General features: G+C 43.8%; 1 protein-coding gene across 8 annotated transcripts in view; it reads left to right on the top strand.

Annotated features, from left to right (window-relative positions):
* Positions 1-26013, top strand: part of ebf3b (EBF transcription factor 3b) — a 68889-nt gene that overhangs the window by 27615 nt on the left and 15261 nt on the right. For 2 of the 8 annotated variants that reach the window (XM_042502107.2, XM_042502112.2), the window contains exons 7-10: positions 12138-12219; positions 14516-14657; positions 19159-19289; positions 19393-19519. In XM_042502107.2, coding sequence (XP_042358041.1) covers positions 12138-12219; positions 14516-14657; positions 19159-19289; positions 19393-19519 — 482 coding nt within the window. Of the gene's footprint in view, positions 1-12137; positions 12220-14515; positions 14658-19155; positions 19290-19392; positions 19520-26013 lie in introns of all 8 variants that reach the window. The other 6 variants (XM_042502106.2, XM_042502111.2, XM_042502110.2 and 3 more) reach the window with 3 other exon arrangements.

The raw sequence follows: 26013 nt of genomic DNA, 5'->3' as shown, positions 1-26013 counted from the left end.
AACACTCGTCCATTGTATCAACAATTGTGATGTTAACGAATTCTCCGAGCAGAAATTATTCCACGATGTTTTCTTTCTTAAGAGGAGGCAGAATTCTTCGCTGAGTGTCATTAGGTCCAAGGTGGGTTCTCTGGAAGTGCTAAGAGGAACTGTTGGAAATGAGGAGGAGGTGGAGTGTTGTTGTCAGGTTGGCTGGCTGGCGTTGCTTGGCTCCACTCGAGGGCTCCTTTAATGTGCAGCGGAGTAGAATAAGTGAGTGGCTGTGGGCACCAGCTGAGCTCACTCTCGTCTTCGCCTGGTAGCTGAGGGGTGAGCCGCTGCCACCTGACACTGGGCACACGGCTCAGGGCTCCTCTTGGCAACGTGGCACAGCACACATGTCCCCTCATTTGGATGGAGATTCAGACACAACACACAAAAGCTTTACCCCCCCGGTCCTCCTCCTCCGCCTCCTCCTCTCTTCCCTCCCTCCCTCTCTCACTCACTCTCTTTTTCCCCTCCTGCTTTTTTTCTCCCCTTCCTTTAGTTTTTGACGGCATCATAATAATCTGGGTATCTTCTTGATCATGCCCCATGTTTTTTTTTTCCTTTTCTTCCTCATCTTCTTGGAGACGAGTTTGAAATTGCCTGCGTCAGGACTTTGCTAATTAAAGTCATACTTTCAAAAATGCCATAATAACTGTTAATTAGCTTGATGCTATTTTCAGCATAATTTGCTAATTAGTGGAAAACCTGTACAGCGTTTCTCTCTAATTACAGTATGGCTCCGCACGGCGCATCTGTGCCTTGACTCCAAATGATACCATTACAAAGTCCCGTATTACGCATTCTCTCAAAACAGTTAATTGCCTCCACAGATAGTGAGATACTTCAGTCAGCTGATTTTTATGGTAATAAATGGACAGGCACAGACACAAACCTCCCTGGTTCATATTTATGAAATATGAAAAAGGAAAACAACCTCCTTATGAGATGCATGGAGTTAGTTTGGAATATAATCTGGCTGGCTCTGTGATGATTTTGTGTGCTCATGCGTTGAGTTGCCGAGACTTTTAATGAAGTTTGATTTATTCTGCGTTATAACCTTGCGAGCGAGTTACATTGTAATTAAAGATGGTTTTAACCTCATAAAAAGGTAAAGGCAAAGATCTGAGGTGGCTGCCGTGTAAATACAAGCTGCAACATAATGTGGCCATGCCATCGCTTATTACCAAGAATGTCGCCGCGCTGGTTATTTTCATGTAGTGTAGCAAGGGGAGAGAATTATGGACATGACCACAGGTTGACCCTGATACATGTGTATACTAGATACAAATTATGACTCATTAAGTGTGGTGAGGAGCGTGATTGGCATGGCCTCTGACCTCAGGATGTCAGCTGTGCCCATCCTCCGCTTTGCCCTGCTTTTGACAGCCACCAGTCTGACAGGGCTAGCATCGGCGCCGGCTAATTAATGCACCACTTCAGAGACCCTTTCATTTATGGCTTCTGAAAGGCATTATTAAATTAATTAAACCACCAAGAGTTAGTCATTATGAAATCAGGAGGTTTACATGGATGACAGCGTTTATGAATTAAACATCCCCAAAGTTCCTCGCAGGAGATACCCCGAGCTGCGTGTGGGTACCTAGCGCGACAGATGTTTGCCCCCCCCTTCCTCGAGCTAACCTGTATTGCAAGCGATTTAGGTCTCATTTGGGGGTTTGAAAACTGAAAGCAGGAGAGAAAGAGGTTCAGGATAGCTAATGAGCAGAGAAAGAGAGGGGAAAAGGAGGTCACTAGCTCTGTTCATCTGTAGACAGTACAGATGGTTCTGTTTTATACAATACAACAATGGCGTACATCAATTTGTTGATCGCTAATAGATAGCTACTCTCAGATGAATTGCAGGCTGGGATCAGTTGTCTGTGGGTTTTAGCTGAGAACTCTACATTTATAGCCTCGGAACATTTAGAAAAGCTGTGTGCTGTTTTTAACTCATCATGTGATGTGAGAACTACAAATGGTTCACGAGATAAATCCCATAAACTTGGGCTTAGCTGGAGAGCAGAGGGCAGAGATGAGTAGCTCACTCAGGAGCCTTGACGATAGACTCCTTTTCATCTGCGGACTGAGATTCACAGATTATCTCAAGAGGCTCTCTATCTCTGTCCTCGTCTCTATTTCTCTTTTTCTGTTTCTCCACCCTCCCTCTCTCGCCCCTCGATTCAGGAAGTTTGCCAGCTACTGTCTTTGTTTACAATGCCAAGGGAAAATGTCAGAGCCGTTGAGAAAAATATCCTTAGAATCTTTTTTTTCATCTTCTTAATCTAACAGTTTACTGAACTTGATAAGTGTCCTATCAACATGCTAATCAAATTACTTCGGAACCAAAATTGACAGTTTTCATTAATTATACAAGATTATTCTAATTGCAATTCAAATTTATTCATTCCGAACAGAAGGTATTCAGTAATATTTTACAAAATTTGCATATTAAATGGAGGGAGTTGTGCATTATGCATGGTAATGTATGCAGAGTTTCTTATTTTTAACTTCACGGCCATATGTGGTGTCGTTGTAGGAGCAGGTGAAAAGTCTAAGTGTGTTTAATTTGCTTGACAAACATTCGGCTGGAGCTTGTCAAGGGGAGTATTGTGAATGCCAATCTTTATTCCCTCTTTATTGATTACCCCAAACTCTAAACATCTGGAGGTAAATGGCACTGAGAGAGATGAACTGAATCATGGGATTAGTACCTTCAATGACTGAATCACTATCAATTACTTCAATAGCATAATTCAAGTGTACTGCATAAAAGCTACAGTACCTCGGTTTGAGCCAGGATTAATATTGCAATTTAACGTAACAATGGAAGCATGGGAATGATATGGATGGCGTCCAACTTTTTCACATTGATGTCATAAAGCTAATGCCGTTATCTAAATACGAATGTATTTAATTCCTAATTTAGGCTTTGTTTGTAAAATGAAAAGGCTGAACGCATTAGGCACATGTTTTAAAAGGTAATGGATTCTGTGAGTAAAACAACCTTATTTATTCACTGAGACGCAAAACCCCCAATTTGCTCTTTGTTTTTATTTCCTAGAGCGGGCAGTGAAGTGCAAACAGCTTACTGGAAAGCTGTTTACTACTGTATATGACAAAGGGTGTGCGTGCATGCTTGAGTGTGCGTGTGCGTATGTTTTTGTGCGTGTGCGTATGTCTTTGTGCGTGTGTTTACAGGGGAAGGGGGCGGCTCTTCCAGCTCCACAGGCAAGGTCTTGTGTTGTAATGTAAGCGTAATAATTATCAAACAGCATCAGGGGCTCTGGGTATGGGCTTTAACAGGGGGAGAGCATGTTTGATATGTAGAATCAGCCCATAGTGCATCCATAGAGGGTGACTAAATCGCACGGTTCATGGATCACATTAGTATTGCTCTGCATCCACCCTCGCACTATAGGTGATTTCCATTTAGACACACATTTCCACATGAAGATAAATATGACTTGAATCGTAATTTCCCTGAAGTAAATATAATACAAATACAACATAATACAGTGTCAGACCAGGCAGGCTAATAGATTACTAGCGTGTTTTCCATTTGTATGGTAAGTGGTGAACCTAGGTGGTGGTCTGGCGAGTAACAAATTGAATGTTTAATCCATCTCAGTGCAGATTGAGGGTATCAGAAAGATCGGTAGTCGTATGAGTTCTCCTGTGACTGGTAGTATATTAGATATTTTTACTCTTCAGGGGTTTGAGGAATGTTGTTGGATTAACGAGAGGTGCAAAGTGGTAGATAAATGCAATTTCTTATCTTTTTTTTTTCAAAGTCGTCTGTTATTTTTCAAATAGGCATTTGGATTTGACATGCAGTACTTCCAGTCACTCAGTACTGTAATCTCTGATTACAATAACATTAGCTCTGTTTTACTGATGTTTTATGACTTTTAATTATAGAATTTTATATCCTAATATTGAATTATTAACTCTCGCCAGTTCCATATGTTCATTACACTCCCTTCTTATATTCTGTCAGAGGCTTCTCCCTTTTATGTTACAGACACCATTGTGGAGAAACCGTGACAAATATGCAAAAGATATGCTTCCTTAATGTTACCAAACACTCTAAGTACATATTTAATTCTTTAATAAATGTTTGCTCTGGCATTTTGGAGAAGTAAGATTAGTGTCAACTGCACAGCATCTCATATAAAGTGTGACAAATTGATATTTTTATATAGCTTAATCTGTTTACTATGATGTTTATGTGAGGAATTATTACAAACTAATTAAAGAAATCACTTTGATATAATTAGTCAGATTTCAGGAAGCTCATTAGTAGTAATTTGCATGAAAAATAAGCCCTGTAGTGGTGCTCAGGCCCAGCTATTCGATCTGTGTTTTATCTGGTTACACATCAACCCCCATTGTTTGTTGTTTGAGGCTGTCTGAAGTGGCCCACAATATTTTCAGTCATTGCCCCGAGAAGCGGTGGGGTATCTTTTAACAAATTCCTCCCCTAAAGCAAGTCAACCTGTATGTGGAAGCAGACACATGCCTCTGTGTACATAAGGCAGGAGGAGTGAGCGGCAAAACACTGTCTATTTATCTGTCAGGTTCCTGACAAAGAACTGAGCTGACAAGTAAGGGTTTCCCTCAGCAGAGCAGGGGGGCTTTATTCACCGTACTTACATGCCCAGTCTATGCCCAGAGACTCATGTTATTTGCAAATCACATTCTTTGAAAACTCACAAACGGGGCGAGACATGCCACGCTATGGGTTTGTCAGCTGCCTTCACAACAGCTAGCTATATCGCTAACAGTGTGCGGTTCGGTAAGGAAGCAGCTTTCTCTTAGCATTTGCCTCGCTGTCACTTTTCTCAACACATGCGATCTGTGTCTTCATGCTTGGGGTCTCTCCTCCCTCAGAGGGTTGCCATCTTCCCTTTGGACTGACAAATAAAACGCCCACACTCCCGCTGAAATAAAAAGAGGAAGGGAAAAAAAAAGAAAAAAAAAAAACTCCCCTGGAATTACATCATTCTCTGCTGAAGCAATTCCTTCCAGAAATGGATTTACGTATATTATATTCACATTATGAATTAAAATAAAAGAGTTGTTTTAAATGCATTTTTTTTCTCAGGATGCCTTTCTTGGGCAGTGGGGGTTCATAATGCAGGTACAAAAACAGGACCTGTTTATTCTCTATACCCTTTTCCCACCATGGACGAAATCCTTCCCTAAACATCCGGACAGAGAAGCACTTGTGTGGCGCTGATGTCACAGACCTACCTGGCCTCCCTCTCACAAAAGCTAAGGTATCATTAGCTAGACCCACACAATGGCCATTCAACCGAGCCACTGCGCTCCTCAGGACTCGGGAACAATGTTATTTTTTGTCTCAGAATTATAAAGACAGAGTTTTGCAGGAAACCTGACAGACAAAACCCTTTAGAGGTAAATGCTCCAGGCGGCTTTTGGGTTTAATCTTTTCCCATTAGCATTTTGCCCCCCCCCTCTCTTTCCCTCTTGCTCACACACAAAGACCATATTTACAGGGTCAAAAGTAAAGGCTCACAGTCTCTGGAGACTGCTTTTTGTATAGATCTTTTTCTATATATTGGCAACATTTGCTTTTATTTTTATTATCTGCTAATGCATTTTAAATTGGCTACTTCACCAAAAAAACAGGTATATTAGTGAGTGTATATATATATATATATATATATATATATATATACATGTTTTTTTTTTTTCACAACAGAACAACAAACCCAACACGCTCCTTCACCGTTAACCAAATATTGTGAGAAATCACACACGCAAGCATATTAAAAATTATTAACTCACAATGCAGGGGTTTATATAATAAAATAGTTATATTGTCAACAATACAACAGCAACGCTAAGGGTTCAGATGTGCTACCTTTGTGTGTGTTTGTGTGTGTGTTTGGGTGCATGTGTGCTTACGTGTGTGCACACATTCACTTATGCTTGTGTGCGCGCGTGTGTGTATGTGTGTGTGACTCCATGTGTGTGATTCATTCCAGGGCAGTTTTAGTCCTTATAAAATATTCATTTTGGTTGTGCAGGGCCCTGTAATTGCCATCTCTCACCCTGAATTATTTATACCTCGCACAGACTGACAAAGCTTTGCCATACGGCCCCAGATGAATCAGAAAGCAGCCATCTCTGCTGCCAACAGCACTGGGCTTTCACACAAATATGGCAGCCACGTCTCTCTGCCTGGCCTCTCTTAATTTGACATTTTCTTTTTCCCCCTGCCTTTGTCCTAGGTGCACAGAAAGGTTACCTGTTAGCTTTAAGCACCGACCTGCTCTCTGTCTTTCTGTCTCTATCCCCCCTGCCTACATGACAGTCCACAGTGGGTGTTTTTTTTTTTCTTTCTCCTTCTGAGAATGCGTTAATGTGGCGGCGATGTCAGAGTGGCTGCCTCATGTTTTATGATGACTGACCAGTCCTGACAGCCACTTTAGATGTATGTATTATACATTAGTAATAATATGATGTAGAAATACACTCGCATACATTTGAGCATGCATGGACAGACAGCAAAAAACCACTGACTCACCGACCTATATATAACACGCACACACACACACACACACACACACACACATGCAAATGAGCCCCCACTGGCCTGCTGGATCCAGCGGGGCTGTCGGTAAATGGTCAAAGCCCCCCTGCTGGCCTTCCCTGTCCAGCTGCGTTCCTCAGCGTCTCGCCTGGGTCTGATCACTCCAAGGTGCCACAGGAGAGAGACGGCGCTGTATGGCTCTCATTGTAGCCCGGCTCTGGGGCCTTCCAGAACCCCACGTCCAACACCCTAAATACTACTATTCACCCAAGCCAGCTACTCCAACATATGCTTATCTTCCATCTCACTAGCGCAGGGAGGTGCTGACTGGTATTTCCTCAAGGCCCCGAGCTCCAACGCTGACCAGTAATCAAAGCACCATATTTCTCCTCCTGCGCAAAAATAACCCGGAGATACCTCTCTGCCGTCCAGCTGGTGAGCCTTGTAAATACTCCTGCATTGTCGGCGTACGTGATTATTTTTGTAATGTCAGCAACCTCACATCGTTGTCATTATCGGCAATCATTATCACACGGTTTTTACGGTGCCGGTGATGATCCAATTATATTTATGAATTCAACTTTGGATGTAGATGATGTTGGCTCTATGGCGGCAACCAGTGTTTGATTCGTTTTTACAACAAGGCCCGCGCAAGACAAAACAACGCAGAATTATTTATGTTTTGTGTCTTATTATATTGTGTTCAAAGTCCTGGTAGAGAAAAGGCATATTCAGAGTAAAACAAAGAACAGCGTGCAACAGTACACAGCCTCAGCAGTATCTTGATGTGAGGGGATGGGAGAGGCAGAGAGAAAGCTTGGGGCTAAACATGCAGTATGTGGCGGGGCTGGAGCTAAAAGCTGCATAAAGCACACAGCCTAAGTCCACTGTTAGCAAGTGATGGATAGTTAGCAGGAGCTCCGAGTGTTCGTCTAATCTGTTACAGTAAACCTGTGCCAAAGCCTGAAGGGAATCAGTGGGGGCTTGCTAGGAGTGGGTTTGACGTGAAACCATTTGTGAAGACGAGCGATTCTCTTAAGTAAGAAACTAACAGTGTCCGGAGAGAGAGAGAGAGCTGGAGAGTGAGCGAGACAGGAGGTGAGGAAAATGAGTGAGAGTACGAGAGAGAGAGAGAAGGAGGAAGAGATACCATAATGAGTCCTGTAGCCATGGAGTAAATGAAGAGGGATTGACAGAGTGAGGGATCCTCAAGTGAAATAATGTCAATGCCACTCTGCCCATTAGAGAGAAAGGGGGGGTGGTGGAGGAGAGGGTAAAGAGGGATGAATGGAGGGACATAGCTACATCTTAGGGTGCAGAGGAAGCACATAAATTATTTGTGACACCCTCACAACACACACACACACACACACACCAACCAACAAAAATATGAAATATGAAACAACAAAATGAACTGACAATAGCAGCTGGAAAAATAAAGAAATAAAAAAAAACAACAAAAAGGGCCTTGGAAATACCCAATAAATTCTCAGAGACATGTAGTTGGGATATTTGATGTTGAACAATAATAATCACAGTGACATCTGCCTTGCTGCTCTCAGAGGAGTGGAAGGGGTTAATCTCCCAAACCCAATAAGGTTGGATAGTGAGGCACTTGTTCCCTGATAAAGAAGTGATAGGATCTGTGGGTCCGGTCCCTCGGCGCTTGTACAGGGGTAGAGCAAATATTGTTAATGTGCTGTGGTTTACTTCAGCTAAGGCGAGAAAAACAGCTCTGCTTGACGAGAGAAGACAGCGGCGAACCAGAATACGACAGAAATGGCCACGCGGCTCATGGCTCGGCCTCCCAGGGACTTAACTGGCATATATATCCAAGACCGCTCAGTTGCATAAATAAGTGCTGGGGAAGATTAAGATCTATAAGTGTCTCTATTTCTCGTTTTACCTGCTTGTCACAACAGGGATCTGAATGCAGTTCAGTGGAGTGCCTAATAACTGGAGCAGTAGGTAGGGAAGGCAGGAGGTTTGACATTAAGACCCTGGCGTTTTGGAAATCCGATACGGTATTGACCCGCGTACTACTATCTCAGCGTAGAGATCTGGTGTCAGCAGATTGTAGTCTGACTCTTACAGATACTGTGGCCATCTGTCAGTGTATTGTGTAACGGCCTAAACAAATACGTAGAAGCCCCTTTGTACAATAAGAACAAGGTGTACTATTGAAGAAAAAAAAATCTATTCTCATGTATGTAATTTAAGAAAGCAGCGAGAGGAAGGAATTTCAAATAAATTTTTCACAAGTCATTAAAAATGATAAAAATGTGAAAAAGAACGGATAAAAAAATGAATGAAATTGACGGGGAGAGCTGCTTAATAATACAACATTATCCTTATTTGCCCTCGTCACTCAAATCAAAGGGATGGACATTTATGCATGAGTGACATCAACCCTGCAATTAAGTTGGCCATTTAAATGAGAGAAGGCCTTCCTCACCTCGCCTGTTTGTTTTTTTCCCTCTCTCTCTTCTTCTTTTTTTTCTCTTCCCCCTCTGTTTGATGATGGGAGAGGGTGAGCTAGAATTAGGGCGATGGGTCTTCCTTTGAGTGTCAGCCTAAAATGATCAGAGTAAAGATAAGAGGGTCTAGCAGCCCTCAAATCAGTCAAAGTGCCAAAGTCGGCCTTTTTCTCCTCAATTACCGGGTCTGTGAAGCCAGGGAGTGGAAGGCACCGAGCCTGCTGCATTACTAAAGAGACAATCTATTTCCCCTTTGACCAGAGGGAGAGAAATCATTATGGCATGATTAGTAGCTTCGGCAGCGGGCGAGCATGGAGGTACTACAGGAGAATCGTATTAATTGCCTTAGACCAAGGCATGAGCGGGATTGTTTTAACGTTGATTTGTGGACCGGTATGACTGGCTGTCGGAGATAAAAGCTGATGTCAGGTCTTAGTTATACTGGCAGACTTCGGGCATGCAGACAGAGAAGGCTGATGTCAAAATGAGCTTCCGTGGCTGCCCTGGAAGTCTTTCTCTATATGCCTGTCGATGTCTTCCTCTTTGTCTTTCTTCACACTTCATAGTTTTCCTTTACGCCTCCCACTATCCCTCCCTCTACTCCCCCCCTTTCCTCAGATGGACTACACCCCACCCCTTCCCGCACTCCCTTTCTCTCTCTCTCCTCCAACTGATAGCTGCCTTGGCCGATTATTTCATCCAGTGCGGTCCACTGAGAGCCTCCTCTCCCGGCTTTGGAAGAGCTTTAATTAGCCATGTTAATATCCCCTTCATTGGCCTTAATATCACTCAACACCTTCCTCCATCTCAGCGGCCACCAGGGTCCCCCTGTCCTGTCAGAACAGCTGATTATTGAGAAGGATAGCTTTAATCAAACCTAATTGCAGTTCATTCTTTCTCTCTATCCCCCTTTGCCCTCCATTGCCAACATCTAATGGCAGCGACGACTTGATATCCCATTAAAAAACAATTAAACAACCTCCTTTTGTCTCTGTGCGTGCCAAAACACCAGCACAAACTTCTGTAGATATTTAAGAAGTAAAAGAGAGAGAGAGGGGCCTTGTCTTAATTGCTCTCCTTCTCACCAAGGACCAATTTGCACTGTGCTCATGGAGAATCTTAACCAACTCAAATGTAATGGATGCTATAGCACTGCCACTGCTGCGGACTATGAAAATTAAGCTTATCTTTTTAGCAGAGAAATTGTGCTTAATTGCCTTCATAACAGTAAACATAAAGGAGCCACTTTATGATAGCGTGGGCACTCAATTTCTCGTGTTTATTGTTTCTTAACTTTTGGTTTGGCTGTAGAGGAAACAGTATGTAAAAGCATTAAAGTATCCAAGAAAAGAGACAAGACTAACTCTGAAAGTAATGTGTTTCTTTTATGAAGTCAATGCATTGCCTAGGAAATGTATTCTATCTCTTGCTCTGACATAAATTATCTACCAACGGGTGATGCACACACACACACACACACACACACGCGCGCGCGTGCAGACGTGCACACAAACACACACGCTGGCCTTACCCAATCTGTATGAGAGGCGACAGACAAATAAAAGTCGTATTTCAGGTCTGCTTTCCGCAGATGTCTGCTGCTCTACATTATGACTCTTTGGGGAAATAAAAACAGGGTCAGGGAATTAGAGTACATAATGGTCATTTTGATGATCAGCCAACAGATGCAACCCGAAAACACAGTGAACACAATCAAGCGAAATGCACTAATGACAAGTCAGGTTTTTTATGGCCTCACCACACACCGACAGGCAATCAGCATTCTGGCATGGGTTAAAACGCCTTTTATTGATGTCCAAGCCAAAGCTCCTTGGATGTGGAGTGAAAATATTTTCTCACCTCTCCTCTCCCTCCTGGGCCCTCGCTGAAGCACAAGGTATAGGAGTCTATCGAAGAACGCTTCTAAATGACCAGTGCATGTGTTAATGTGGCCAGGGTTAGAAGGGTCATTTCAGACTCTGATTTATGGGCTGGCCAAGATCCCACTGGGTGAACGAGAAGTCTTAAGTGTTGTGAAAGCGTCCTCGCAGGCCACACAAGCCACTGTATTTAGCAGAATGAAATGGCCATGCAATCTATGGTGCAATCTATGGTAATCCAATGAGCCGCTGTGATTCTGTGAGCCAAGGTGGTATTACAATGGAAACCACAGTATTGCATATCGTAACGCTAGTGCAATGTGATGAAAAATAAATATCTCGGCACGGTATTTTTAATGAATCGGAGAAAGCAAAGGCACAATCCGTCATGATTCTTTGGGGAGAATTTACAAAAACAAGTCAATTTCATTGTTTATTCTGTGTGTCTGTGTGAGATTTTACACAATAAGCAACATCTGAGACGATTGTTCTCATTGGCCCCCGCTGTTAATCTCCCTCTTTTTAACTGTTTTACGTCTGTGAGGCCACATCTGATACGCGGCTCTCAACACGAGGCTTTATCAATACATTGAGGCGAGACCTGAGAGAGGGGAGAGGAAGGCGGCTTACAAACTAACCAAGCCCAGATCTCACTCAGACGTGACATTTGTTCAGAGACGATTAGCCAGGTTGTAATTTGTGGCATAATTGCCTCACCCACCCACAAGTGCATGGGTGTGTGTGTATGCGTTGTGTGTCAGTGTGTGTGTGTGGCATACGGTGGTCCCAGGAGTGTCCGCCTAATTGCCTGACAGGACTATAAGTTTTGTGGCGCGCTCCCACCTTGTTAGGTCCTTTATCCCTGATGCTCTTCAAACAAGACCTGGTCACAGGTGGGCCTCATTTGCTTCCCTATTGAACAGGAGTACTTTAATTGCACAGGGGGTGTCCTGGGATTAAAGAGGTGGATGGAATATCAAGTGACTTCCTGTATGTTAGTGGCAGATGGGTGTTGGGAAAAGACCCGTGAACTCAGGTGAGGGGATGACAAAGAGAATGACACTCTCGATTTTGAAGGATAAAAGCTGCAAACTGATTGTTTCTGATGACTGGATCAGATGTGTGTATGATTTCAACACTCCAAAACTTTTATCCTAATTAAGTTTTTGCATTTATTGTGTGCTTTTTTTGCAGATTCTTCCTAAAGTTCTTCCTCAAGTGCAATCAGAACTGTCTGAAGAATGCAGGGAACCCAAGAGACATGCGCAGATTCCAGGTGACTGAAATCTCACACAGAATTCGCACATACCCTCCTTCTATTTCTGTCCGTCTCTCACAGTCTGCCTCTCTTTCCCGCAGACACACAGGTGCACAAAATGCACAGCCACACCGCACTAAGTCACATTGACGCACATATGAATACAATTCTATTATTGGCACTGAAGGAGGCAAAAACCCGCAGAAAAGAGAGAGTGAGGGATTTTGTGTCCTGTGCGCTCTGGACAGAATATTTATTAGGGAATACCATCTGACACAAATAAGGATATAGGATTTAAGAGTGCCATCAATTGTGTTCCTGACAGCTTTCTGAGCCTGAGCACAGAGGGGAGGACGATCCGACCACATGTAACAACAGTGTTAACTCAGGATCTGTCTGGCAGCGGAAACGCATACCTTCTTATACACACATATGCACAAGCACGCAGACACACACATATGGATGCGTGCCCATACAAGCTAGGAGTGCATATATTTGCTTTCTCTCTCATTTTTACCCACATATGCATACACTTAAACTCATATGCAGCTCAGAGTATAGCCAATGAAAACCATCTTAAGCCATCTGAAAACCATCATTATCGCGGGCTGACAAAATGCTCCGATTTACACTAAAAGGACATGACCGCTGAGCACTTTTACTGCTTCTTTAACCCTCTCGCTTCTAATGTGTCAAGTAGCTGAGCCTTGAAATTATTGAGCCCCCTTCTGATCCATTTATCCAAGCATCCATCCGTCCAGCCCAGACACTTTCACCACAAGCAGCCCCGTTAGGTCAAGGTGAGAGAGTTTAGTGTGATTTGTCCTATCAGGATCACGAAAAACTACAGGAGGGCGTTCGTCACTGACAGCATTGTTCTGTGATAGCGAGCATCCTCCAGGAGGAAGCCCAGACATGAAACAGACAAGACAGGGTGTCCCCTCCTGATGTCACCACCATCAGACCTCCCCTGCCTCCTCAAATCTTCCCTCAGGGTGAATGTGGACTGATGCATGACAGCCACCAAGGGCTTGCACCGCTCACTCCTGTGTGTCAAAAGGAATGCAAGAACTAAGCATTTCTTTTTTTGAGAAACTAAAACATGTAGTCTAAAACATTCTTTTGTCTGCTGATGATCAGCCCTTGTCTTCAGTCCAACAGTTAGTATGACATTTTGTCCCAAATAGATTTCCCAGATGCTCCACCATAGGTGTTTCTCTGGCCAAAGTTGTGTATTCTGCATGCCTTCCACTCCACTTATTACCCCCAAAAACCAGCTGGAGGCCAGAGAGGGCCCAATCCATCATCCTCAGCTTGGCCCAGCTCTGAACCTGCTCACAAGAATGGAGCTCTTTCACTTCCCCTTTTCTCCCCCCCCTTACACCGCCCCCACCCCCAAGCCGAAGAAAAAAAAAAAAGCACCCCCCTAAATTCCACTGCTACACCGAGGTCACTTACCGGCGAAGCAAACCTGAGAGGGGCTCTCTTTTTCCGGCTCAGAAACACTTTGGCCATTCACATGCGGGCTCACTGTTTGGAGATGTGGTAGCCTAAAAACAACAACAAAAATAAGCATTATGAAATATGGAGTGCGGCTTGGAATCCGATCCTAGTAAAATGTTTGCTGAGTGATGGGATGGCGTACGGTTCGGCTGCTAATGACTCCAGTAATATTTCAAAAGGGAGGCCTTCCATCCTCAAATAGATGGACGAGCTGATCAATAATTCTGAGCTTCAGCTGCGATGACAGTAAACGGAAATGGAATTTTAGTGATTGAAAAGTCAATTAGCTGTACACAAATGCAAGACACTAAAAAGCAAAAACAAAATGGCTGAGAAGCAGGGTAACTGTAATGCGATATGTCCAAAGAGAATCACCACTTCAAGAGGTTTGACAGCAATCAATAGCACCCAGACATGTACCTGGACACAAAAGAGCATCAGAGTATCTGCAAAACTATATTTTTGTGCGTGAATTTGAGCAAGAATCAAACAGAAGATCCGCACAATGAAGTAAAAGCTCCCAGTGATTTTTAATTGTATACCTTTTCGATCTAACAAAGATCTTAATATTATAATATAAAGAGACAACTGAGATGAATGTGTGAATGTGTCTTATTAGATTGAAATGTTACTGGGAGCTTTTACTACAGTGTGTGGAATTTCTGTTTGATTCTTGCCTTAGTTTGCTATTTTTCCATCCAGCACCTGTAAAAGTTTTTTGGATGTGCGCGCTCTCCCTTTGCTTGTTAATGTCTGTATTTGTATCTTACAATGTATTAAATTACACGTTTCACCTTCAATCCTGTTGCAGGTTGTCGTATCGACGACCGTCAATGTGGACGGCCATGTCTTGGCTGTCTCTGACAACATGTTTGTACACAACAATTCCAAGCACGGGCGAAGGGCTCGCAGACTCGACCCTTCAGAAGGTACGCCTCCTTATCTGGAGAATGGTAGGCACATTTTTACATCTTATAATTTGCTACGCTCCTTTTTCTCTTAGTTTCTTTCACAAATCCACCCATTAGAAACAATAAATCACACCTAGTTGCTTCTAGTTCCTTAGAATCTTTTGCTCCTCCATCACTTTTTTACTTTTTTTAAGTTGCTTTTTGCCTCCATCATACCTGTTGTTGTGCTGACTGGAAACAGTGTGCATTTATTGTGTCGATATCACTGATCATGACGATATTACTCAGGCTGATTCGCGTTTTTAAAATGTTACACGGCCCCCATTCTCCTAATGCACGTACATTTGTCCTAAAAGCCTATGTGAAACATGATCAAATTGCTTAAGAATTTGGCTGTGAGGTCAATTTCCTGTCATTGGGTTCTGCAGATTTAGCTGTGAGTGAGCTGAAACAGGGGGAGGAAGGAGAGAGAGAAAGGAGGGAGGTGGGGAGGGAAGGGTGGGTTGATGGTGTGTGTGTGTGTGTGTGTGGAGGAGGGGGGTGGCCTATGAGAAAAACAGAACTTACTGTTTTTCTTCCAACTGATTCCATATGATAGACTGATTGCCTGCTCAGCCAAAAGAGAGAAAAGAAGGACCACCAAACCCTGGGAAATCCAAAAAGTAAAATGCACTAAACATAACCTTGTGACCCGCGTGGCCTCCACTCGCAGATGGGAGCACACGCAGCTGAAAGATTGCAAGAAAAAAAAAACTGACTTTGTGACCAGTTGTGCAAATTGCTTATCTTCAGATTTCAGGAGCCAATTATGGCTGGGCAAACAGTTTATGTACACCACTGACTAAAACAAGCTTCTCTACACATTAATGGGCATTAATGGTTCTATCACCAAAAGCAAATGTAATGTTTAATACAACAACGACTAATGAAAAAAAAAAAGACTAGACAATTAATATATCTCAGTGCTCTCCAGTCCTAGTGGGGGAAAAAGCTAATCTATTTGTTTTTGTCTTTATTAATGACTCCTCTACTGGAGAACAAAATCAAATAATTAAAGTCCTGCCCGGAGCACCAAAGTCATTATGTTCGCTGACGTTCTGTTTGTGTGTTTCACGTTTATGACACGATAGGTGTGGATCGCCTAGCAACCAGTTTCTTAATGAGGGGAGCAATTAAAGAGGTTGAGCCCTCGCCTCCATGTTCCCCCTCTCCCATGGGACAGCGTGTGTTTCGTGTGTCTATGTATGTGTGCGTGCGGGGTGTGTGTGTTCTTTACAGGTTACCCCAACCCATCCCTTTCTTCCTCTCTTCACCACACTCTTCAAAGCAGCAGAGTGACGCCCCGTAAAGCGAGAAAAAGAAGCTATTGTCAACCGCCCAGTTGAACATGTCTTTGTCTAATAACTTTAATACACCTTCCCTCTGTTTAACCGCTCTCACAAGTTTTTTTTTTTTTTACCTCCTCCTTCCTCTCAGTTCCATAACAAACTAGTTTAACATGCATCAACAACGATTGCTGGCTTTGTTTGAGTCACCTTTAACAAACAGAGACGTGAGAAAAAGAGACCAGGTCATAAAATGTAATTCCAGCCATGTCCTCCATAGTGCTCTGACAACAAGCAGGCAGACAGACAGCGTGCTTTAAATTAGCAACACATTCTTCCTCATGAGTTCACTGGGCGAGAAGCCTCAGATATGTGGCTGACTGACTGACTGAGGCATCCTTCCTCTCAGCTCACACTGCACTTGCACCGACTGCTCGCATTGATCAAGAGGTGCTGCCCCCTATTGGCCCACACATGGGATAGCCTAACTCGAATCTCACCGTGTGACATTTTTGTTCACTTGTGTGTACTGTCACACAACAAGCATATTATGCATTCAGACACGAATGTGCTTTGTGGCTGCCTGTCACTCAAACATGTATAGATTCAGGCTCAAAGGTGCATAAACATCCTCACAAATAGCCGAGTCTTTCACACACAGCATCAGCCCCCCCCCCACACACACACACAGACACACACGAACAGCGCAGCACACACACTCTTTCTCACTCACTCACACACACGTTCCTTAGCTCAGTTCCACCATTATAGAGCCCCAGACAATATAGGAGACTCAGCATAGAGCCTGCAGCGCCTGCCTCATTTGCATGCCAAGTGGCTGTAATGCTGTTAGGGTTTATGCAATAAAGACAAGTGAATCCAGACTGCTGGGCCTAAGAGGAAGAAAGAGAGGGAGAAAAGAAGGAAGGGGGGAAAAAGGAGAGGAGGAAAGGAGAAAGAGAAGGAGAGAGGATGGGAGAGAGAGAGGTTGGGAGTGAGTGAGAGGCAGAGGGAGAGAGAGAGAGAGAGAGAGAGAGAGAGAGAGTCAAAGGGAACAGATGGCCCAGGGAGAGGTAAAAGGTATAATCCCATCAGCTGCACTATCAACCGACCATCTGGACATCCCACAGCACAATTACAACACATTTCAGCAGGCAGAACAAAGGACGGCTTCGCGGGGCCACATCAGACCTGTTTGAGTGTCACAATACTAGAGCCGGGACCTCCTCTGCTCAGATCTTGGATCAGTTTTGACGTCCTGTACGGCTAACCCAAAGCACTGAGGGGAAAGAGTGGGACGGATCACAGATCGGCATCAAAGTGCATCTTGAAAACAACTGAAGCAAACACACAAGAAAGGATAAAAATTCAGCACAAAAAACCCCAAATAAACAAGCTATGACATAAAAATTAAAATTGAGTAATTTTCTGGCACTGTAGCGCAAAGTTTGCAAAGTCTTAGTGATGCAACACTCAAACCCAGCTCTTTGCATCCTCATCCATCCACTCCTCATGATGCCTATCATCTGCTGAGGGGGCATTGTGCGTGTCTGTCATCAGATCGCCTGCGCTGACTGTGTAATCCACTTCGCCACGGTCCCCATTCAGCACATGCTCCCCTCTCTGTCTGTGCATTGAGACATATGCAAATTTTTAGGCAGAAGGGTGGACGGCTTAGGGCCTCAGTCGCTGCCTCTCCATGGGTCCTTCTGTGTGTGGGAGGGGGCACTGGGATTTCCGAGGTGGTGCGTCTGTGTTTGTGTGTGTGTGCCTGTCGTAGGTTTCAGGCTGCAGCTGCCCCCCAACAGTCACCGTCACCATCAGGCCCTCTTCTTGCCTCCTCCTCCTTCCTGCCCCCCTCTTCTCTCTCTCTCTCATCCCCAAAGTCAATTTGTTTACAGTAATTTTGAAGGGTGAATTATTTGCTGTAATCGTCCGCACTGATGAAGGTCAGGCCCTTAGAGGGGGCCCAGCATGCCCATAGAGGGTTGGTCCTCTTTCAGACGCTCCGCTTCGCAATTAAGGAAAGCAAATGTCACTCCTCCAGGCCTCACAAATGAAAATCTGTACGAGGTGATTAGCATGAAGTCAACAGCGCCTGTTAAAGTCAGATTCCCTGTAGTACCAATGTGTGTGTGTGCACTTTATGGGCAGGGAGAGAGAGCAAACATGACCTGAACAGACCCAACAGCAAGGCAAACAAAGGGAGATGTCTTGTCGGAGGTGATCCATACAACAATGGGCCGACTGTGATTTACTTACTGGATGGAAAGGATAATAGAGGGTTAGAGCCGAGCTTGTAAAGAAAAAAGGAACTTGCTGAAATAGTTGCTCACATTTTGAGGAGTGAGAAAAAACAAAAAACATGCACAATTCATAGTGTATTAAAAGATATTGATGGAAATAGATTAAATTTGATATTGCTATTTTATGGCTAGCTGTCATGCTATTTCTGTTGTAAACACGGTGTTGTGCTGAACACCATATTAAGGTAATGCATCAAATGACAGTGAATGTGAGGCACCAGATCACTCAAATTAGATTATAATAACAACCCAGACTGTTGATGAATGGCAGAGCTACGTAGCAGAAGTCATGCCAGATGAAAAGCATTGTAATAAACAATATGAAATGGATTGAATCGATCACAAAAAGCAAGAAAAAAAAAACTCGATGTGAATAATTCATGAGTGCATTTCACGTTATGAAACCTGAAACTACACTCTGTGTGCCTGCACTGTCTGTACTGCATATGCAGAACAAAGGTAATGAAATAACGTGAACCAGCAAAGCTTTAGCTTGTCATTTCCACTTTAACAGGCCGTATTCTTGACTCATTTAAGATGTGTTCAACTTTGAAATTTTACTGTACATGCGGCCGCATGCTTAATCAATTCTGATAGCTACATTTGCCCTGACACATAATTTGCTCCATCAAATCATTTTCCTGGCGAGCCCGGCGTTTAGCCTTTGTGAAGTGGACCATTTGAAGGGTCTGCTTAACTACACCACTCCAGCGCGCTGATAAATGATTTTGATTCTCGTGCCTTAAAGGACAAATCCATCATTTTTTTTCTTTCCAGGGGGCAATTTCCATGATATGTCTTTGTGAGACACGGAGGTGATGCAGTAATGTGTCTGTGTGGAAAGAGACATGGATCCGAGTGTCGAAGCATTAGGTGCTGAATTTGCTCTTTCTCTTTGTCTTGGATAAGCAGCCACCCCGTGCATCAAGGCTATCAGCCCAAGTGAGGGATGGACCACTGGAGGAGCCACTGTCATCATCATAGGAGACAACTTCTTTGATGGCCTACAAGTCGTGTTCGGGACCATGCTCGTATGGAGCGAGGTATGATGTCGAGTTTGTAGTTTTAGATTTGACTAAAATCTAATTACAGTTTTATAAACTCTTTAGTTTGTTCTAACAGAAGGCTCATTATTTCTTTTTCCAGCTGATAACTCCCCACGCCATCCGCGTCCAGACTCCACCTCGACACATCCCGGGTGTTGTGGAAGTCACGCTGTCCTACAAGTCCAAGCAGTTCTGCAAAGGTGCCCCCGGGAGATTTGTCTACACTGGTGAGTCAAAACCTTCTCCTCCTCTCTCCCTCTCCTCCTACAGGCTTCTCTTGTGTCCCCCTCCTCCCTCCTTCTCCTCCCTCTGTCTGGATGGAGCCCTCAGCCCCAAGTCCAAGCACTAATAATGAACTAACCAGGGCCCTGCTCGCTGAATGTTAAAAGTGTGAGATCTGCACTGCTAGCGAAAAGGTGTTTCATGGAGGGGCTCCTACAAGTGCAACCTGATCCCCCTCTGACCTGCCATCGCGCAAGGGCGCTGCCAATCTCTGTTAAACTCAAGCTGTCAGGATAACTCATTCTGCCAATTCTCTTTATCTGCCCCTGGTGCAAGACAGATAATGCTTTCTGCTAATTTGCTGATTCTGTAAAGCAAAAATGTGGTTTCGTTTTTTTTTTTTTTGTGAATCAGATTAGAAATGCAATATCCAGGTTAAGTGCATTTCTGAAGTATGTGTGCTTGATGTGGATTCACGGGAGAGAAAGAGAGAAAAGGGTGTGTGTGTCACACTATAAGTAAGGGATCTGATTATCTTGGCTAACAGAAGGAAGTGGTGGTCTTATCTGTCATCATTGGTGAGGAGGCAGAGGTTGCGAAGGTCAGAGCCTGTCTGACCTGGAAGCCTCTGTCTGTTCTAACTCTGATGGGCAGAATGAAACAGAGGGGCGCGTCAAAGCACTCTCACTTCCCCCAGCACCCCCAGGCCTCCAGCACAGCCCTGGCCTTGAGCGCAGCAGAATTGCAAAGTGGGGGCTGGATACCACCCCCCCCACCATCCCCTCGGAAACCCCCATCCAGACCCCTCCATCCTGGGGCAGCTGTTTCTCATCAAGTCCCCCCTCTTTTGCTCCCCAAACCACCACTACCACCGCCGCTACCACCCCCAGCCATCCGTCCCTTCTCCTCCAACCGTGCAGTCTGGCCCGGCTCTCCTGCATTTAACCTCCCTAGCAGGAGCGGAGCAGAGGCCAACAAGGCACCGGGATAATGAAACAGGAGTGTAGTGTGGCTGCGTAAGTGTATGTGTTTGTGGGAGAGTGTGAGCAGGAAAAAAGTGTGTGTCTGTGTGTACATGTGTTACTGCACAGCCCTGAGAAGGTGTATAAGTTAAGACATTAATGGCTTCTATAGCACCCTGGTGAAAGTGCCAGGTCCCTTAAGAACAGACCCCATTAGTCACAGAGGCTAAGCGGATTGGGATGATTACCATCAGGTTTTACTGGGGAAACGTGTCCCCTTCTCTCTATCTTTGTTGATTTTTCACCCCCCCCTCCTCCCCATTCTTCCTCTCTGTCTTCCCTGGGTTCCTACTCACTTCCAGTTAGTATAAAGATACAATTACCCCTGGAGGCAACGGTGGTACAATTGATTAGTGCGCTGAATTAAAAGAGAAAGTCACGAATAGACAGGTCCGGCTCCTCTGCTCTGCTATTCCCCGTGTGGCTCACCCTGATTGTACAAAGGTTGACGCTTGAGAGAATGAAACTGTTAAAGAGAGCAGAATGCATAACCACTGTTTCCATATGCAGTGTAATAGCTGTGTGAAATGATATTCTCTCAGACAGTAAAATCTGAGGAATGAGAGTAGATCATGTATTTAAGAGCGAAGCAGCTCATTTCAAATCACAGCTTTCGCACTTGAGAAAAAAATAAGGCACTACACGAGCAAATAGGTTTGAAATGACCTCGAGTTACAATAGCAAATTACATGCTGAAAAGGGCATGTAGTGACACCGTGCTGTCTATAAAAGCACAGAACGTTCCGGTGTCATATTGGAGAGCAACATGTGCATATCAAAGGTCTAGTTATCAAAGCATATGGCTTCAAGCGTGACTTGAGAGCACGGCTTGAGAGGAGTGCCTTTTTAGCCTCTTTTTTTTCATGTTGACTCTTCTTGCACCACCACCCTAATTGTGGAGATTTAACTCGCTCAATTTAAGAAATTATCACAAATTACCAAGAGTCAACACAGAGGAGACTGCAGCCAATTCGAACAGCGGAGGGACACGTCCTCACTCGGGTTAGTACCCTGGAACGGCTCCAAAACTCACAATCCATTCTCAGAAAGAGAGCACCCTGTAATGTATGTCAAATAATCCTGTTGGCATTGACTATTGAATGTTTAAAGCACTAATGAGACAAACAGACATACTATATAAAACTTTAGTGGGCGGTAGTTTACTGACTGCTTCAAGGAGCTTGTATGTGTATGTTAATTGGCACGCTTTTAAAGGATGTTTTTCCTACTTTACAGTCTATACCTTTTACCTTCTAACAAAATGTTGTCCCTCGGAGCGTGCTAGCTTGTCCTCTGTCTAATCCATGTATTGGTTATCCATTGGTCCAACTGTCAGCAAGGTTGTAGAAAATCAAAAGGAGAAACTCCTGGCTGTACCTGAGGTCAATACTGTATTATACTTTACACTTTATTAAGCAAACAGTCGACTCACTGGTTTGATCTTTCAAACAAAAAGTCTCAATTTTCAGCCTCATTTGCTGCATTTTAACCTTTTTACTACACACTTACAACGCTGCATGAAAGAGTAAATCATAAATAAAACTTTGACCGTACAATTCATCCAATTTAAGCTCCTAATTGCATCAGAGCTTTTGGTTTTCTATCTTGGCCAAGTTTCCACGAGAGCTCCCCTCCAGGGGCAACGATGCAGGCCCTTGGTAATATGGTTCTGCAAGCAGTCCTAACACACTCAGCCACTATTTATCCTAATCAGTGACATCCACATAACCAGGATTGCTTAAAATGAACCCCTTCCGCGCCCCAGAAAACGCACATTTACCGGGACCCCATTTGTCATGGGTAAATTGAGGGTCAGTAAACTTCGCCTGTATCCTCCAGTGGGGATCCAGGACATGCATCATAACGTTAGGAGAGAATGATTGGCGAAGGCGAGCTGTCACACATTTGTCAGGGGGAAGGGAACATTATTTGCTAATTTCCCAAGCTGGGCACTGACAGGGTGCTTCGTCTTCAGACCTTTGGTGACCAGCATGGCTTCTCAGCTATTAGTACAAGTCAAGTGTTTTTTCTTTTTTTTTTTCCTCCTCACTGTAAAGCGGCAGTAATAAGAGCCATTCGTTCGACCTCACAAGATCGCAGCACACTGGGTGAAGGATTTTGGACGGAGTAGATGCCCCATACAGTGAGCTGCTCTTGCCAGGCTTTAGTTGAGGCCAGACAGCCTTGAGGGCTGATGGATCACAAACTTTCCTCGTCAAGGTGACGCTATCGACTCCACTGCACCAAAATCTGACAAAATGGGTATGAGGCAGTCATTCATCAACATAAGGACAAAGGGGTCATGTGGGCTTCACTCAATACTGGTGGAGATCAAGAAATGTCAGCCCCTGTAAGGGATGGAAGAGGAAGATGTTCATAGTGCAGCAGAGAGGACTCTTTTTAGTTAAACTTAAGAAAAAATTTCTTACTTTTGAATGTAAAAAAAATATATATCTTAATTTCTAGGGCTGTACCTGACGCAGAAGTATGCCAGTCAAATTGGAGTTAGCTGATCAATTCAAATACTTCAAATACTACGATTTTTTTCCCCCATACATTTTTAAGTGTGAATTGGCTCCACAAGACATCAGTGTGACAGCTGCGTTCACGCAATATAGTAAACAAGCTACCTGTGGTAACAACGGATCACAGATGTACAACAATATTTTTTTAACTGACACTAATTATCAAATAAAAGCCAGAGACTGTATCGTAATAAGATGCTGTGAGCTGTAAATTCACTACTTCTAAGCAGAAGTTTTCGCCTCTCTCCTCCTCTGTGACGTTGCCTGCATGTCCGCTGCAGCTTGTACTCTAAAGTACACTGCACAGCACACTAACCAGCAGAAAAAAAAGACTTCTTGATTTGATACAATCTCAGTCACTGAAGGTCTATTGATTTCTGTTTTTATAGAAACATCTCCACACAAACTAAACAATCTTTTAGTGCAGCTCATCAGACATATAAATAGTGATATCAAATCCAAAATTAAACTCACTTCCGGTTCCACTCTTAGAAAGAGGAGAAAATGTTATGAGGTCTTGGACCCTCCTCTCTGAAAAAAATTAAATAAACAAACACAGACGTCTTTATCAGAGCACATCAGATAGGGCCCTGTGCTGTTGGGTCTGTGAATCGAGCCTATCCTTACGTCTCCTCTACGCCCTGCCGACACTTTGAAGTCCCAGACTCAGAAGCTGATCAGATGGAGCGCTTCCTTTTCATTTCCTGTCCTGCAGGGTTGGGTTTGGTACTCGGTTGTCGGTTGCTGGTCAGTGACGGGGTGTGGCCTACAGTAAAGATATGCTATAATCAAAGGCATTCAAGGAGGTATGTAAACAGATCGGCTTTAGAGGAAGACACGCAAACACAAATACTTCAGCACTGTATATTTAAAATTCCTACATCTCCACACACAGCATTTCAGATTGTCGACAATTTATCTGGAGATTTTTTTTTTTAGATTCACCCCTCAGTATGAACTGCTGCTCGCGAGGATGAAATAGGCATTTATAAATGTCATCGCCACAGTCAAGTGGGTTGTAACCAGTTGGCACAACAGTTTTAGCATGTGTCAAAGCATGTTATCCACTAGCCATATCCCCATACCTGCCTGTCTCATTACAACTCTGGTATTTAGCACCAGCTCCACAGGAGTGGAGCAGACACTCGTTGCCAAGTTAGATGGGCCTGGTTTGAAGGCCTTGTGAGCTTGTGTGGAGCGCGACAAGGTTCCACGGAGGAAGGTCCTTGTGTCCAATTAGAGGGCTGACGTGACACGTGCTTGCACTCCCCCACTGTCAGGCAGCTTGTCAGGTAGGCTTTGAGAAGCACACTGTGGCATTATTCCACAGCGTGTTATCAGCAAGTGACCTGTGAAATCCAGCTCCGGGAAATTGATTGAAATAAGTACTTGCAGTTGAGCATGTATTTTTCCCCCATTACACCTCTCTGTGAAATGTATTGTGGGTATCTTTCAAGAGAAAAATGAAAGTATGGCTGTGTGTTTTTTTTTTTCTCTCTCCTCCCAGTAAGGATGGTATTCATTGATTTAATTTTAATTGGACCTACTTTTTGTCCCACAGTATCGTTAGAGGTCTGTTTTGTAATGGCTCTTAAAATGGATTGTCCTCAGTAAGTCACAGCATCAGTCCTCTGCCACAGGAAAGATAGACGGAGGAGGCAGAGAGGGGGGCTCTTGATAGACGAGGATCTTTCCCCTCCTCCTCCTACCTCCTCTTCTTGCCCCATTTTCAGTATGATCCACACCCAACGGGCTTTAAAAGAACTCCACACCCCCACCCTCCTCCTCCTCCACTGCCGCATTTTGATTGAAATTCATCGGCAAGTTTATTGAGAAATGAATGAGGGAGGCAGCGCAGTATTGACTTTGAGAGGAAAACACAACTCATCTTGAATGAGGGGGAAAACGCGGCCGTAATTTAGCCGTCATCGATCTGTGCCCCGTCCATGTATTGATCTTCATTTTACAATATTAATTTGCGCTTGCAATCAGCTGTGAAGGGAACCCATTTGATTTCTGTTGGCCGGTAATGTGTGAAAGTCCGCCGACGTCCTTAGAGAAGTGGCACACATACTTTAGATGTCATCTAAGAGGATTGAACAGGTGTCTTTGGCCCTTTCTAATAATTCGACCAATATGAAGGGAGTCTGAAATTATGGATGTGCAATCTGTAACATTGCTCCCTTTTAACCGTGTTAATTACATTTTATCTGTTGCAGGAGCAATATCTGCTGGAGACTGTAACTGTCGAGTTTTTTTTCATCTGTATTGGCTCAAAGTTCATGAAATTTCAATGAACATTGATCTGTCTCCATTGATTTATCCTAACTGCAGATCTTTGAAATTTTAATTTCCTGTTCATCTTGAGACTGCTGGAGATGGAATCACTCAGTGGTAACTGGCTGCAGTGGATGGAGATGATATGGTCAGTGGTAAAACAGATGAGGTTTGCTTTGCGTGGGTTTGCTGTGAAAATTCCAATTTGGCTTGGTTTGTTTTTTTTGTTTTTTTTTAAAGATGGTCTCTACATCTGCATGCGTGTTTTCTATTCTCTCAACACTGGAACATATATGTGGAACAGCAGCATGACTTCTGAATACCTTCTTTCCATGCACAGAGTTCAATTTTAACTCCTTACAGTAACACTGAGAAGATATTCACTCTTTAAATGTTTCTGGTAGACGCCGCAGAACATCAACTAGACGAGGTCATTATGTGTGTTGATGCTGTTCCGAACTGCATCCATCTAACAGACCGCAGGTGCCTAGAAGGCTTCAGTTAGGCTGTTTGACAAGTCACAAATGCAATAACACTTGAATGAACTTCTGCCTGTGCTGTTTATCTGTCTCCCCCTTTTCCAACTCCCACTCCACCTCTAATTTGTGTTAAGGGGAAAGAAAAAAATAACTGCTCAATGGTGTAGGAGGAGTGGAGATAAGCTCGAAGCAGTTA

The sequence above is a fragment of the Plectropomus leopardus genome, chromosome 13 (assembly GCF_026936395.1).
Source record: "Plectropomus leopardus strain MGB_pleo_1.0 chromosome 13, ASM2693639v1, whole genome shotgun sequence".
NCBI lineage: Eukaryota > Metazoa > Chordata > Actinopteri > Perciformes > Serranidae > Plectropomus > Plectropomus leopardus.
Note: the sequence above shows the minus strand (reverse complement) of the source record. Positions and strands in the feature narration are given on the sequence as shown.